General features: G+C 43.6%; 1 protein-coding gene and 1 long non-coding RNA gene across 5 annotated transcripts; both read left to right on the forward strand.

Moving 5' to 3' along the window:
- Positions 1–260: 260 nt before the first annotated feature.
- Positions 261–1,825, forward strand: LOC134446648 (uncharacterized). The gene is made up of 4 exons (XR_010034436.1): positions 261–481; positions 1,001–1,066; positions 1,162–1,261; positions 1,630–1,825. It is a non-coding gene; the product is annotated as an uncharacterized LOC134446648 (long non-coding RNA).
- A 1,355-nt stretch (positions 1,826–3,180) lies between these two features.
- Positions 3,181–10,219, forward strand: LOC134446649 (uncharacterized). Of its 4 annotated transcripts, none has more exons than XM_063195955.1 (10): positions 3,181–3,266; positions 4,272–4,409; positions 4,695–4,968; positions 5,262–5,472; positions 5,634–5,723; positions 6,376–6,715; positions 7,170–7,286; positions 8,520–8,665; positions 9,430–9,537; positions 9,931–10,219. In XM_063195955.1, exons 1-9 carry the CDS (start codon positions 3,237–3,239, stop codon positions 9,485–9,487), a joined length of 1,404 nt encoding a protein of 467 aa, XP_063052025.1. In that variant the 5' UTR covers positions 3,181–3,236; the 3' UTR covers positions 9,488–9,537; positions 9,931–10,219. The 4 variants fall into 4 exon arrangements, with proteins under 4 accessions (XP_063052025.1, XP_063052023.1, XP_063052024.1 ...); XM_063195953.1 differs by having other exon boundaries at positions 9,435–9,537; XM_063195954.1 differs by having other exon boundaries at positions 9,438–9,537.
- The last annotated feature ends 5,674 nt before the right edge of the window (positions 10,220–15,893 follow it).

Raw genomic sequence — 15,893 nt, forward strand, 5'->3', positions numbered from 1 at the left:
ACCAATACTGATGGCACAAATGTGCCGGAGGACAGCAGCGATATCATGGAACTAAAACTAAAAGAAAGTGTTCACCCTCAGAGACATTATTTTTACGATGAAGGAACTGATACAGAAGCGAGAGAGAAGCGCAAATGCACTCCATTGATCGAGGAATATAGGCGCAAAGCCCCTCAAGTGCTTGCGGAATTGGATGTTGTTCTCTGTCATTACGCACAGTGCGGGCATGAGGTCCCCCGTGGGCTGACGAACATCCTGAACTACACGTGGAAAGAGTTGACTGCAGATGACCACCTTAAACCAAGTGATCGGTCACAGTCACAAATGTGCATGAGCAAACAACGGAGAGACAAAACACCCAGTGTCTCGTCTAGAAAGTGGAGTAACATACAAACCAAAGTCATGCGTAATGAACCACTTGGACGCGGTAAAGGAGCACCGACTGAACTGAAGCAGAGGGTGGGCATGGCTTGCAGTAAAGGTATGTCTTAGCATAAAGCCCAAGAAAACTATCCAACTTCACGTAGACATGTGATATGATGGGGGCTGTTAGTCGAGAGTGAACAGACTGCTTGAGAGTTAATGAAAATGTTGTTTAATTTTTAAATGATCACATGTCAGATGCAGAGTAAACACTTAACAGGAGTGGAGTGGACAGGACTATCTGGTTACTGTGTCTGGTTAAGTGATAAGCGTTCAGTGTAACGACACTCAAGATAAAATGTATTGCGCATCAAGTTGTTTGTCCCCAGCCCAGACTAGGTTACCCGGCCTACGCCATCAATCTATCTTGCATTGTGAGGCAAGTGCTGCCCTGATCAATTCGGACTGAGTTACAATATTTATCTAGATTTATCATATATTTGCATCTAGAGCACAATACTTGCATATCTGCATGTTTCTCTGCTTGGATTTGAACATAGCCTGTATTGTGTGCATTGTGTTAAGTTGTTGAAAGTAAGGATACAGACTAAATTTGCATTCTGCCATTCCTCTTTAGCACGTCGGCCTCCAGCATGTACAACCATTGGATTTGCAATGTCATCCACATCCTGTGAGGACCAAGGTAATCATTCCAGTTTTTTCAATGGGTCACAAGAGCACTGACATAAAATGAAAGTGTGCATGCAGTTGATCTCAGTGGTGATGATTTGTTTCTAGGATGGATTGTACAGCCAAAGGATGCGACCACCACTGATGCACACTGGAGCAGTTTATGCCAGTGGGTAGTGCACAGACTTCGGCAAGCTCGGAAACCTTTGTGAGTGACGATTTTGTGTACAATGGATAAGCATTCAAACAACACAATTAATAGCCCAAAGAATGTTGAAATTAAGTGACATGACATAACTTAGATTCAACATGGATTCCTTAGTTACATACAATCCAATGCCACATATTCCAAATGACCTGGTTTGACCTGTCCAATTCAACCCGGTGATTGCTTTTAAACTTTTAAACAGCCAGCGGTCAGGTGATTAAAGCAATCGCGTGGTTGAATTGCACAGGTAAAAGCAGGTAGGCCTATATGGAATATGTCACATGGATTATGAACGTAAGAATCCAGGTTGCCCATCACTGCATAACCTATAGTATTTTTTTGTGTTTGTTGCCTAACATGGAAAAAAGAGCGGAAACAGTTAAGGCTGAACTTCTGCTCCAGCATTATGGGGACTCAAAAAGGGCCCATAAGCACAGGTGCACAGCAGGGGCCAATGGAGTGCAGCGCTGTGTGGTGGGAGATGGCCTACCCAGAGTCCCAGTGCCCAGCATTGAGCCGTCACCACGCCAAAAGCTACACTACAGAGTCCCTGATGGAACATCGGTCATTTAGTATCCTTCCTGGTCTTTGTTACTGTGACGTAATGACACTTTCATGAATGAAAGAGCACACACACACACACACACACACACACACACACACACACACACACACACACACACACACACACACACACACACACACACACACACACACACACACACACACACACACACAAACATACAACATGGCACGTATACACACGCATGCACACACACACTGACACACACACACACACACACAAACGCACGTACACACGCACACACACACACACACACACACACACACACACACACACACACACACACACACACACACACAACCTAGCATGTACACACACGCACATGCCCGCAAAAACACATCACACTAGGACTAGCATCTATGACTACCACCTATTGTATGCCCTAAGCATAGTACCACCCATATCCTTAACACTGCTGTCAATCAGCTATCCCTCAGGTCGCATTGCAGTATGCCACAGTCCATCTGGATTGAACGCCGGGGGATTCTACACAAATGTCTTCAGTGATACAGCCTCTGCATGCATCCTAGCCACTGTCACTGCCTCTGGACATGGAAGTGTCTCTCATCCTCAAAGGTAAGCATTTCTCTAATAATTCAAGAGCATTGAAGTTACATATTGTAATCATATTAATTTAAAACGGTCAAACATTTAAAACTTGCCCTGATGCTGGTGACGCCAATCTGATGGTGGTGGCAGGGGGTAGCTTGTTCCAAATGTGACTGAATTGTGCTGGTTAATGAAGCATTTATTAGTATTCCAACATTATACTCTAGCCTCCACTGAGGAGAATTTGGAGGCTTTTGTCAACATCATCAGATGCAAAACCTGATGGTGATGACGTCTGACTGAGGTGTTAAAAATCTTTTACATATTATGCATAATTTGTTCTCTAGCCATTTTGTTTCTTAGGTAGCCTACTTCATACCTCTTCTCGAAAAGTATATTGATGTTATATTATTTTTGTTATTAATATAATATGATATTATTCAATTCCATCAGTGAGTTTTTTTCATTTTCAATCAATTGACATGATTATGTCTTAGGACAAGAGAGCTTAGGACAGCAGGTTTTATAGGGGGTGGGAAAATGTACAGTAATGAAATATAATAAAATTACATTTAGACCATTGAAACAAATGTAGGCTTACATATACATTATAGGCGCCTATGCTCAATTCTGCCTTTGAGTCTACCGTTTACCGTCTTTGATTTCATAGTAGGGTCAACTTTTTCCGAAACGAAGAGCTCATCGCTAGCTGTCAATGGACGTGTTGAGTGTGGGTTTCCTTCCTGTAGGGGTGGGATCAGTGCAGCGTGGGGCCAGAGCGGGGGAATGGGCTTGGATACGGCAGGGGCGGTGACACAGAGGTGGAGATGGTGCCCTGGCAAAATGGGAGCTGGGGAGCCCATCATTATTGAGGTGAGTGAGGAGGACAGAGGCGTAGCACCAAACCAGAGATTCTAGCAGTATTGTATTATCCACTGTCTCTGACCAAACTGTGGCATAGCACCATCATTCTGACATAGCAATTCCTATCTACTGTACAACAACCAGCTCCACTAGAATGATATTGAACAGGATTTCCTGTGGGACTGGGACCCCCCTCATATGTGTGGCCCTGGTGACTCAGTCCCCCCAGCCCAACACAATCCAGATAGACAAAAACATATGCAGTACAGATACAGTATCCAAAGAATTAAGTTGTAAACAAGCAACTAACTTCTTGGAATCTTTAAGATGTCTCTCTCTCTCTCTCTCTCTCTCTCTCTCTCTCTCTCTCTCTCTCTCTCTCTCTCTCTCTCTCTCTCTCTCTCTCTCTCTCTCTCTCTCTCTCTCTCTGTCACACACATACACACAAACATGCATGCACACATTCACAGAGAGAGAGAGAGAGAGAGAGAGAGAGAGAGAGAGAGAGAGAGAGAGAGAGAGAGAGAGAGAGAGAGAGAGAGAGAGAGAGTGTGTGCGTGTGCGTGTGCGTGTGTGTGTGTGTGTGTGTTGTGTGTGTGTTTAACATTGGCCTTGCTGAGTGACCCCTGGAGACCGGGCTGATCATATTGCAGCATCAGTGCCAAACTCATTAAGCTCCCGATCGCAATCCACTATCTGCTTTCCAGCTAAAGGTTATATTGAAGAGTGACGGCTATTGTTGCTGGACCCCCTTGTATTGGTCATCTTAGGTTTCAGTCCAGTGTTATTGCAGATAAGGCCGATTCATCATGCAGACAGTGCCTGTCAGCTCCTCTTTCGATCTGAAACTTTAGATCTAAATAAAATGTTAATAGTTTCTAATATTTTTCCGTTTTCTATCCAAGTGTTATTGCAGATACTTGTAGTTTATCACATTAGGTGTAACTCAGGTTGCTGTTGTGGCCATCTTTACTAATAATTTCTACTTTTTTATATGCCGTCTCCATACTGGAGGTGACAGAGGGGATTACTGTGCGACTATGCAGCCCTACCAGCGCTATCCTGATGTTCAGAGCAAAAAATGAGACCGTTCAGCTCTCACTGTGTTTTCTGACTGACGTTGTCACCCTCAACAGCTCTCCTAAACACCAGGTGAGATCTCTGTCTGTGGAAAAGCTTGAACCATTTTTTAAATGACCATCTTTGTAGTTGTTATAATAAAATTCACAGGGAAATTACATTCAATTTCGGAAATTGTAACAGGAAGAAAAGAAAAATAAGACTGAGCACAAACTAGCGTTTAGTCAATATATCATTTTGTTCAAAGAACAATTTGCCTGGCGTGAAGGAAGGCTATCTTGTAGCAAGCAAGCCTGCATGTGCTTCAGTTGCTCAGTGGCTCTTCAGGGTAACAGTAACCCTCTCTCCCATGCCTAGACACCGTCATCACCCCCCAGTGAGACCTCTCTGCCTCAGGTCATCCAGGAGGCAGACACACACACAGAGGACGAGGAGGATGCATCACAGTGCCATGGCAACCGCATGGAAACGGAATGCATCTCTTATCTCCTTAGCAACCAGGCCAAGGAGGATTCCGAGGACCCCCACCACGGCTATGTGGGGCCCTGTCCAGTGAGGGAGTTGAGGAGGCTGAGGAGGAGAGTGAGACGTGTGCTAGAGTCGTGGTTGCAGCATTACCGCGCAGTCACGGGTACGGGAACGTGCACAAAGCCCACTCATGAGGGCCATTAACCCAACCATGAGAGAGCCTCTAATCTAATCTATGGGATTATGTGAGCCTACATAGTTTACATGCTGATTCTCATGGGATTTAATTTGCTATAGTGAATAGTATTGCAACCAGACCACATATTTTTACTTAACTGTTCACTCACAAGTGACATTTGTTGAGTTAATTGTTGCCACTTTCTACTTATTGCCACTTTGGTTTTGCTTTGTTATCAAGCAATAATATGAACTGGCAATAACTAGCTACTTCATCAGGTATTTGTCAGCCGGATATCAAGAGGAGATTGGAGCCAGTGTGTCACCATCTTAGCCATATTGATTCTGTGCCCCTTCCCGCCGTGGGAATTTCTGGACAGAGACAACGTGACTTGGCTCAGTGTGACAGTGAATCTGGGTACGAACAGACCATAAGACACAGCCATGCCACTGTGCGCTGCCTTGTGCCGTCTTCATCAAAACCGCAATGGTAAGAATGACCAGCAGATGACAGTGTTGTCACAGGATTCTTAGGGGTGAGGTGGTGCACATACGTAAGTACTGTGTGCTATGCATTACTTACTATCCCAGGAATACAAAAGTGTGGATATAATGATAATCATTGAACTGTCTGTCTGTTTGTGTCAACAGCCTCACGGCACTGCTGAAGTCCCCTAAGGAGGAGGCTCAGCACATCACAGACACCGGCATCATCAGGGTGCACAGCAACATCAAGCTGGAGTAAATAGGCCTACACGATATGACATTATATATTTCACTGTTAATGGCTACGTTTACATGGCGTTTCAAATTCTAAGTTAATAATTCAGAATTGAATAGTTCCGTCGAGTTTCCTTTGATCTTTCATTTAATTCCGAATTTAGAAGTGAAAACATGACGTTTTTAAAGCAGAATTAAGCTTTATTCAGAATTACATGGAGTTAATTCCAAATTAAATGTCTCATGTAAACGTGGCCAATGCCATAAAAATAATTCAATAATATGCATGCAACATAATGTTGCCTATCACGGAATATAGTTTGCAGAATATTGAGGAAGCATGTATGAATAAATGTGTGCAGGGTATGTGTGCACAGCACAAAACACCTGTGGTGCACACTGTATCTGAGGGAAAACTTAAAACTTTACTCAAACTTTAATCGAAACTCAACCAGAATGACGTTAATAACGTTACCAGAATGGCAATGACCGAGTTGTAGTGCATTACTAAAGGCCATGTGTTATGTCATAGTAGAGTAGTACTATGGTAATTAACCTTCCAATGACTATTACAGCGTGCCTCAGATGGTACGGTGTGCGTCATGGGGCTACAACTGCTATCACCATATACAACAACCGTTTCCTCTTCTGCATGTCTTTCCCTGTCCTTCAGGTCAATTTTAGTGCCGTGGCTTCCTGCAACCTGGCACCCGTCCCCCTTGCCCCGTGACCCTTTCGGGTCCACCTGCCCATGCCCTGCCGCCCTGCGCGCCGCCCTGAGAGGGGACGAGGGCTGGCAGGGCCGCCGCTGCCACTGCAGACGGATACCCACCCTGACAGATGTGGAATACGACGCCTTCGTAGCGGGGCAGGGGGCGCGCAGCGAGCAGGTCCAGGTCATCTGCATCACCGGTCTGCAGAGAGAGGGCTTGGCAGCCTCATCCAGACATGAGGAGCTGTTGGAACAGCTGTACAGGAGGATGAACAGGAGGAGGAGTACGCCCTGCTCACAGGTAATGGGCACATTCGTGACGGCACGCAGCGCCCATGTGCACGACACCATGCACGCGGCGCAGACTGCTTCTGCATGTGCCGTCACAAATGCGTCCAATGTCATGTCGTCCATCTTGCAAGTTGAACATTCATATGTACGTACAGTATGATTACTGTACATACTGAATAGTGTGCATACTACTACTTGAGAAAGGCCTTATATTACAGGCACTCACACACACACACACACACACACACACACACACACACACACACACACACACACACACACACACACACACACACACACACACACACACACACACACACACTACGATACGATAACAGATTTGAAGTGTAATACATGTCGGAATTTTCATTTTCAAAGGACTATTTTGTTATGTCTGATTGTATTGTGTGAGACACAACCTAGATGGTCTTAATTTACACTAATCCATTGAACTACTTTTTCAGTGTCACACCGATTCTTACAGACTCCTGAAGTATGAGGTTCCCAGCCCAGAGTGGAGGGGGATTCCCCAAAACACCTTACTGCAAAGGAGACATAATGTGGCACCAGGGATGTTCCTTGTAAGTCTGTCAGTCATCTCAGGAGGACCTGCTGTCTGGTTCAGTTCCATCATGACCTTCTGGAGGTCAGCAGTTGTGGTGTCCACTACTGCAATTTTTGTAACATGAACTGTTTTCATGACAGGATCCAATCACAAAATCAGTGCTCAACCCAGTCTATCATTTAAGCAAATAGAAATAAAACAAGTATTTCGTCCAGAATGCAAGAATACAAAATGTGGACCGATTCAGATCCACATACAGTACCCAAAGGATTGAAAAATGTAATTTATGAAAATCATTTCATATAATTGGTCCTTTCTTTGTGGCCTGGCTGGTACCAAAAGGTTTGCAGCCAGGGCTTGTCCCAGACCTGCTGATTGTCATCCCCTGCTTGAACACAACTTATACATCAGAACTGGTTTACACGTGTGTCACTGTTGGTGTTTGAAGTGTAGTAGTAGTAGTAGGTCAGAACTGGTTGACTTGCGTGCTGCTATGTGGAGGAGGATGATTGTAATCAGAAGAGGAATAACACTGGAACTAGTTCGTCTTTTGTTGGCGACACAATACTCCACCACTCCTCCCCCTTGTCACCGCCCTCCTCCTTGTCACGACTTCCTTCAGGCCACAGATAGGCATTGCAGAGAACAAGTCAGATCAGGTGTTGAGACACCACAATTAAACTGTTGTAGTAAAAGGCCTCAAGGTTGTTTAGAATGGTCTATAATTTGACCCTTATCCCATTTCTAGTGGTGGTTGTTCTACTGCTCGGGCGGCAATAGACATACAGATAACATAGAAATAGCATACAAATAACAAAAAGCAAATAACATACAGTAACTAGTGTATGTTATTTAGATGCATGTAGGCCTATATCCCAATCAAATATGTATGTATATTGCCAGCATATTGCATGTATATAGGCATATATTTATGGCTATAGTCACACAAAGGACCATGACAGAGATGCACTCATGAACAACGTTCCGCTACCTGCTACTTGGTATCCATGTAACCATCAATCTTTAGGTTAACATGCAATAATATTCATATTGTATAATAGTAAACCAAAGTGTTGTTGGCAATTTAAGCACAGGTTTAATTTTTCTTGAACATGTCTAAATGTCTCCGTCTGATGGCCAGCAGTGTTCGAAATATAGTTCTGTGCCTTGCAGAAAAAAAAGAGAGGCCCATTTGTCAAGTGTGAAAGCCCATCCTTCAGGATTTGTTTTCCATCTCTTCTCCCCTCAGCTGTACCTCAGGGGCAGGCTGCTGTTGGCCAGCTACATATTCACTGATGACAGCAGCTGTTCTGTCAGCGATATTCAAAAACACGTCTCCCAAGCCAGGAGACACTACCGGCTCAGCCAGTTCCTTCCTCCACACTTCAAAATCAGGTACCTGTTGGGAGTATAACTTATAGATCTAGGTGACATACGTTGGGTAATAGTATGTTTGTCCAGTCCAATGCTCTGCTATGCAGTCTAATGTAATTATTACATTACATTACATTACATTGCACTTAGCTGACGCTTTCATTTATTCAAAACGACTTACAACTATTATTTTTCAGGGTATTGGTTACAGTCCCTGGAGCAATGTGGGGTTAGGTGCCTTGCTCAAGGGCACTTCAGCCAGGGATGGTGATGTAGGGAGAGGTCAGGGGGGATTCGAACCGGCAACCCCTAGATTGAAAGACGAACTCTCTAACCACTAGGCCACGGCTGCCGTAATTATGTGTGCATTCTGCAAAAAAGTATTAAAAACTTAAAAGTATTAAATGTCCTTGCCATACGACATTACTACTGTATAAACAACACAGTCCCTATGCATTTTTGAACGTCAGAAGTGTCACTGTCATTGTGACACATCACAAAATGGCTTTCATGCCTCACCTGTGCCTCACCTCACCAGCCAAACAGGCAGTCTAGGGAGCTGACATTGCACTTTCATTTCATTCGAAATTGTGAAGTGTTTAATTCCAAAGTGTGTAGTGTTTGACTTTGTCAAAGTTGAATTGTTTTTTTTTAATCAGAATTAAATGGACTTAATTCTGAATTAAATTTCTCATTTTTGCAACATTAACTTGGAAGCAACTAGTAGGATCGTCTGCCGTGTTGTCTTGTAGTGTGCTAATGCGTCTCTGTCCTGGTTGGGGCAGTACAGCAGGGGAGCAGGCCTGTGCTGCAGCAGGTGTGTGTGTGAACCCGTTCTCTTGAGCCCCCTCATCCCCCCAAGTGCCCAGGAAAATACTTACGGACTATGAGAGGTAGACCACACCACATTAAACGCAGACCCCAGCAGGGCCGTAACCAGACACTTGCAAATACCGAGGTCAAATAATGTGTGCTGTACTGCATATTGTATATTTAGAATGCTTCAAACACTTCAGTCAAACTCTTAAGTTTGTTTTCATTAATCACCGCCTTGAGGATAAATAGGGGTGGGAGTATACAGACTGAATTTATCATTGTTGATAATATATATCGATTTTCATTATAGATACATTTTACTGTACATTACTGAAAAAAATACAGAGGACATGACCTCTGTGTCCTCAATGGTAGTTACGACCATGGACCCCAGACACCCAAGTGTTATTTGTAAGAGCTATTACAAGTGTCTTGACAAGTTATTGTGTTTCTTTCTTATGTTTTTCCAGGATCATGAAGTTCTCTCTTTGGTTCGGATGAGCTCTTCGTCTTCAAGGCATCGTGCAGCTGTCATAAGCAGGAGGCTGAGAGTGTGGGTTACAGTATTGGATTTAGCATTTTGTTTTAAAACCTACTTTGATTTGCAACAATCCTTGTCAAAATCAAACATTGCTGTTCAATAAGAATGTGAAATCATAATTGACAGCGTTCATAAACAAGAATGAAACCACTGGAATTGTTCAAGCCGTGCAGGTTTGTTGCTTTCATCATCTTCATAGCCTCTCCACCGCAGTGTGTTTTTTTGTGGGGTTTTTTTCCAAACTTAAAAATAAAATAAAATAATGTTCATGCATTGTATGTCTTATTTCAGAAATACATGATTTTTAAAAAATGTTATTATATTCCTTCATATATACGTATAGCATCCATGGTCTTGTTGTGTTTGATGACATTTCAACCTTTTCCATCCATGCTTACATGACACAAATGTTAAAACATGACGTGACAACCCCCATAAATAGTCTTGCTGTGGAAAGATGACAGAAATGCCACATGGTCAGAAATATCATTTTTTGTTCCTCCTCACTGACCCCTCAGTTAAGTCAGTGGGTGGAAATCTCATCTCAGAAATCTCAGTTTAGGGAACTGTTTTGCTGTCTAGGCATATTTCAAATGATCAATGTCAGTATGATCAGTGTTAATCTAACTTTACCATTAGGTACCAAATGTACCAATTCTGACAGATTTGAATGAATGACTTCAAACACCATCATGATTCTCAATTCTGAAGAATTTAACGTGAATTGTTCACATTACATGATGCGTGTCTTGTTCAATCAATCATGACTATGTCATTTCCTGTATGATCTCAATCTGGTCTGTCCGTATAGCTCAGCGCTTTCACAATACCTCTCACGCCATACATACACCATTTCCCTTTTTTCTTGAGGCAGAGAAAACCTGTCATAGCTGTAGCCCATAGTGTGAGATCATATTACCAGTAGGCCTGCGTCATGGACCATGTGAGGGGCCTCTTTAGAAACTACACAGACCAATTGAACTCATCACCAACCTGCTATCAGGTCTCCCCACATGAACACCAAACCATAATCTTAATTTAAGTGGTCATTTTCTAAATAAGCAGCATTCTAAGTCTTTTTTTTATACTTTTATGTGCCACTGCAGGGCATTCTTAAGTAAGATTGAAGTGAAAGTGTCTACAATAATGTACCCAACAACAATGTTACAGTGAGTGGTTTAAAAAAACTCCCGCACACTGACCATTTCGCTGTTCTTTCTTTAATAAACGATGTTTCGGTACTAGACCTTCATCAGGCAATCTCCTGTGAGTGGTAAAAGTGGTCACAGTGAGTGGTAAAAACATTACTCTGTGACTGTTGATAATCAGGGGCGCCACCACCAGGCATGATGCCATGAGATTTACTGTTGATTTGCCAATGGGGCATTTGAGGCCCTTGTTAATCGCGTTATGTAATATGGGGCAGGAGGCACAATAGGCCCTACTAATATAGTATTCATTTCATTATTGGAGGACTGACCTTCTATCAGTGTATCAGCCCTTGATGATGAGAGAGACTTTGTGCAGGAAATGTGTGGTGGTGAGAGTTGGATGTGGTGAAGGCTAGGGTATAAGGCGGGGGTGTCAGCTGTGACCAGGCCTGGGACAAAATTGTCGGAAAGGGCTCCCTCTCAATACATACTATGTAATGGGGCCCAATTTTGGCCCAATTTTTGTCCCCCGAGCCCAGGACAACCAACCTATTTGTCCTCCCCGGTAGGCTTGCCTGTCAGTCAGGAAAGACAACAGCACTGTGGGAGGAAGCAGAGAGGAGGACAGGATACATGACCCCTTGAATCAGCCACCAGTGGGATTCGGGAAATACCACAATCAGACTTCTGCATTAATAAGGATGCGAGCACGGTGCTCTGGCTTTGTTTGGCATAGGCTATGTGTGGTCCTGTGTGAGGTTGAAGATACAGAGCACCTGCGTCTTCAGGTCAACCCACCTGAAAAGTAAAAGTGGCTATAGGGCCTTCATGAATGGTTGAATTGAACTCATGAATTGGCTTGGGCCTTTACACATGAAATGCAGGGCAGTCCTGTGAACCAGCCTATAGGCTAGGCCTACACTTTATAGAAATTGTGAGAGATTGTGAAAATGAGTCCCCAAATGTTGTGAAATGTTCCCCTAATAAAAAAAACACATAGGCGTATCAAGTGATGATTGTGCTTAAAAAAGAAATAAAAGAAATAATCACTTCACAAGATCTTTCCATTACAAAATGGCATGGTGGCTCTAGGGAGGTTTCCCCTGATTCATCACTATGGTGACGGCAGTTACTTTACCTAAGGTGACTGTTCGTAATTTACCGGGGGGGGAGGGCTGGTGCGTAGGGGGGGGAGGGCCATGATGAAAAAAATGAGGTGGAGGGGAGGGCCATGGCAAAAAAAGTCGGAGTTAGGGGGAGGGCCATGGGGAAAAAAACGAATTTATTTTATTTTATTTTCAATTATTTTTTTAAAATAATAATAAAAAATGCTCTGAAACACATCGCTTTGCGATGCAAGGTCCCGGGTGCATAGGCCTACATTAGCACTGAAGCATGTATCTGTAGTCAAAAAACTATCAGGTGCAGCTACTGTAGATTGCCCGCGCTGACTCTCTTTCACTGTAGGATTGCTAGTACTACGAAGGAACATTGAGCATCATAGAAAATGCCTGTGAGCAAATATCAAACTAGCTGAGGTGTAATAGGCCTATGGGCTAAACAGTTTGGGAAGTTTTGACAATGAATTGGATGGGCATTTCCAGAGGAATTTTGGAGAGGTGTTGTAGTCAACTGGTGGTCACAGCTTCTGGTAAGTCATGATTTTATTTATTGGCACCGCCGTGTGCTTTACATCTGTGTTCAATGGTCGCATAGCACCGCCGAGAGAGACGTTTGTTTTGTTTAGCTTGTGGTGTCAAGGTAGTAATAAAAGTAGTATTAACAGCGATATGTTGGCTTGGGCATGCATCAACATACACGGTCTTAAACCCATTGGAGGAGCTAACTTGTTGTGAGGAGAAGTCTCATCACTTTGGTGATCAAAAACGGACCAAGCAAGGAATTAGGTGAATTTAAAGTGCGACGGAAGAAGGGAATGTCACCAAAATTGTGCATCGTGTCAGGTAAGAAGTGACTTTTGTTTCTTGCGGTGGAGATTGGATTCATAGTAGCACATTGGTAGGCTAGGTCTTGCCTATTGCTGATGATGTCTATCTTAGCCTCGGAGTTGGCTATGGGGTTGTCGTGGTGAATCTATATCCAGGGGTGCAGATAACTTTTTTAGGCCGTTACTCATATGCGCACCAGCAAATGTTTTGGTACGCACCTCATCCGCGGGAAATAAAAGTCTACTGTCTGCAGGGTCGAAGGATAAAACATTATAACCACGTTTGAAGGCTAATGCAACTGGTGAAAGGTAGCCTAATCAAACGTGTTGTTAGTTTGATATTCTTTAAATCAATTAGCCTACATATGGTACATGTAATCTTCAAGTTAAGTGATTATTGTCTGGATTTCATCTGTTTTTGCCGATTTCGCCGTCATGCCTGTTAACTGATGCACAGAGGGGGAATAAACTTGTATGCGGTGTCCGTTTGGAATAGCCTATGGTGGGAGGAAGCTGACGAAATTAAGAAGTGGAGCTGGCCGGGAACTGCGTGTATTTAAGAAGCCACGCGCATGGATGCATGCTTTCCGTTTTTAACTTCTATGCATCGGAGTTGCCAATGAGAATGACGGGGTAGCGCGTCCATTCTAGGAGTTAACAGACGGCACAATTCCATAATGATGGAGGGAGGAGGAGAGAGCCAGGAGCTCAACTCGGTCGAGCTCGCGCTGACTGTCGTTAGATTTACAGTTGATATACGAGTGACATGTCTATTTTTAGGTATTCATGAGAAAACGGGACACATCGCGTCCCTTACCTGTTCAACATGGAACGCATGCTTTCACAACCACAAATGTAGTGCCAGTCCCTTGAAATGCGGAATCGTTCAAGGAACTGGCACTACATTTCTGTCCGCTCATCATTATTAGCCTCAAGCCACGGCACTTGGAGCCACTTCTCGGAAAGTTTTGTTTTTTAAATCTCTGACTCAATTTTCTTTGCTGTTGACGAAACTCCAAAGAAACTGATTAGGCTACTGTTGTCTGTTTCTTTTTGGACATGTTTGACCATTCACCAACATCAACAGTCTGTTGAGATAGTCAGTACGCAAGTGCGCTGTAGTGACCGAGGTGGCAGTACGCATTGCTAATTTTTGGTGCGCATGCGCACCTGCGTACCAGTTATGTGCACCCCTGTCTATAGCACAGCCGATGGTGTGCGTGGCTTGTCTATCATAGGCCAATAACTGTTGCCAAAGTTGACCGCGGTGTGAAATGGCTGTGCTATTGTTAGATGTTTTGGACTTTTGTAGTGGTGGCGATTTGTTCCTTTTGCCTCTTGCTGCTGATTTGACCACCGTTTAGCGGCACCTTTTAGTGCGTCTTGAATATGGCCAACGCCAAATGCAAACTGGGCTTTCACACTCTCCCTGTATCAATAGCCAGCAATGGCACCAGCTGCTTTGGCGCTTAACCTACTTCTCTCGCCGATCACAGCACAAACTCTTTGGCCGTCAGAGTGTAATCACATTCGGGAAGCAGTAGGCCTATGCCTGTCTCTGTGTGCGTGCATGCTTTTGTGCGCGGGCACAAATTGTTTCAAAGCCCGGTCACCTCTCACAAGTGCATCGCATAGCCTAGTCATGCATTTCTACTAATTTCACACATTGTAGACTGCCCATGGAGAAGAGAGAAACTGTCACGGCAGCGCGATTTGCTCTTGAACACGCCCTCACCTCCACATTAGGTGCGCGTTTCCCTTCCACAAGAAGAATAATTTTGAAGTGAAATGTTAAACAAAAAAAGGTAAAATCTAGTCATCCTTGGTTAGGCTACATAAAACATGAAGAAGTTAGTCAGATGGGATTCGCCATTCTTCATCCTAAAATTGATTAGAATGCAGGAAATTGCATCTAAAAAAACATTTTTTTGGGAGAGGACTCCCAGACCTCCCGCTGACCACAGCACCCCCTGGTCAAAATGAGTTCCTGCGTCCCTGCAATGTGTCTTGGTGACAGTGGAGTTAAAAGGCATCCCATGCAGCCGCAGTGGTAGATTCTAGCGGCTTCTCATTTGTATCCACTGATATCGATAGCACATAATAGTGCAGACAACCGCCCTTGATGTAGGCTACTCTGACTGTTGTCATGATGGTTGTTCATCTACCAATTTTACATATTACATTTTTGTACCTGTAGGGGGAGGGCCATGGGAAAACAAAATTGAAGTGGGGGGAGGGCCTCGGGGAAAAAATTGAGGTGGAGGGGGGGGCCATGATTTTTTTTTTGACCGGACTTCCAGCGCACCAGCCCTCCCCCCCCGGTAAATAACGTACAGTCCCTAAGGTGACAACAGCTTCCCCCCTCAGGCTGGTAACACAACAATCTCGACTCACCAGTCAGAAAGGTTGCCTGCTGGATGAACTAAGCAAGCTGCAAGCAGATGAACATTACTCTGAACATCAGTAAGGCAAAGGGCATGTTCTTCTTATAAAAACAAGGGGTAGACTCTAACAGCAAACATTAAAATTAGACATGAATCCATTGATATAGTTAGGCTACTATTCAAATATCTCGACGTTACACTTGATTCCAACCTCAACATCAAAAAACATATTAAAAAATGACCAAAAAAAACCCAATTAAATATAACTTGGGAAAATTTTAGACATACTGTAGATCACTTCCGGATTTAGCCAAAACATGCTCTCATCTTTTCACAAATCTCATATTGCATCACCTATTGGGGACAGGCCAATGAATCTACCACTAGACCATTAAAATCACAGTATAAA

This window comes from Engraulis encrasicolus, chromosome 4 (assembly GCF_034702125.1).
Source record: "Engraulis encrasicolus isolate BLACKSEA-1 chromosome 4, IST_EnEncr_1.0, whole genome shotgun sequence".
Taxonomy (NCBI): domain Eukaryota; kingdom Metazoa; phylum Chordata; class Actinopteri; order Clupeiformes; family Engraulidae; genus Engraulis; species Engraulis encrasicolus.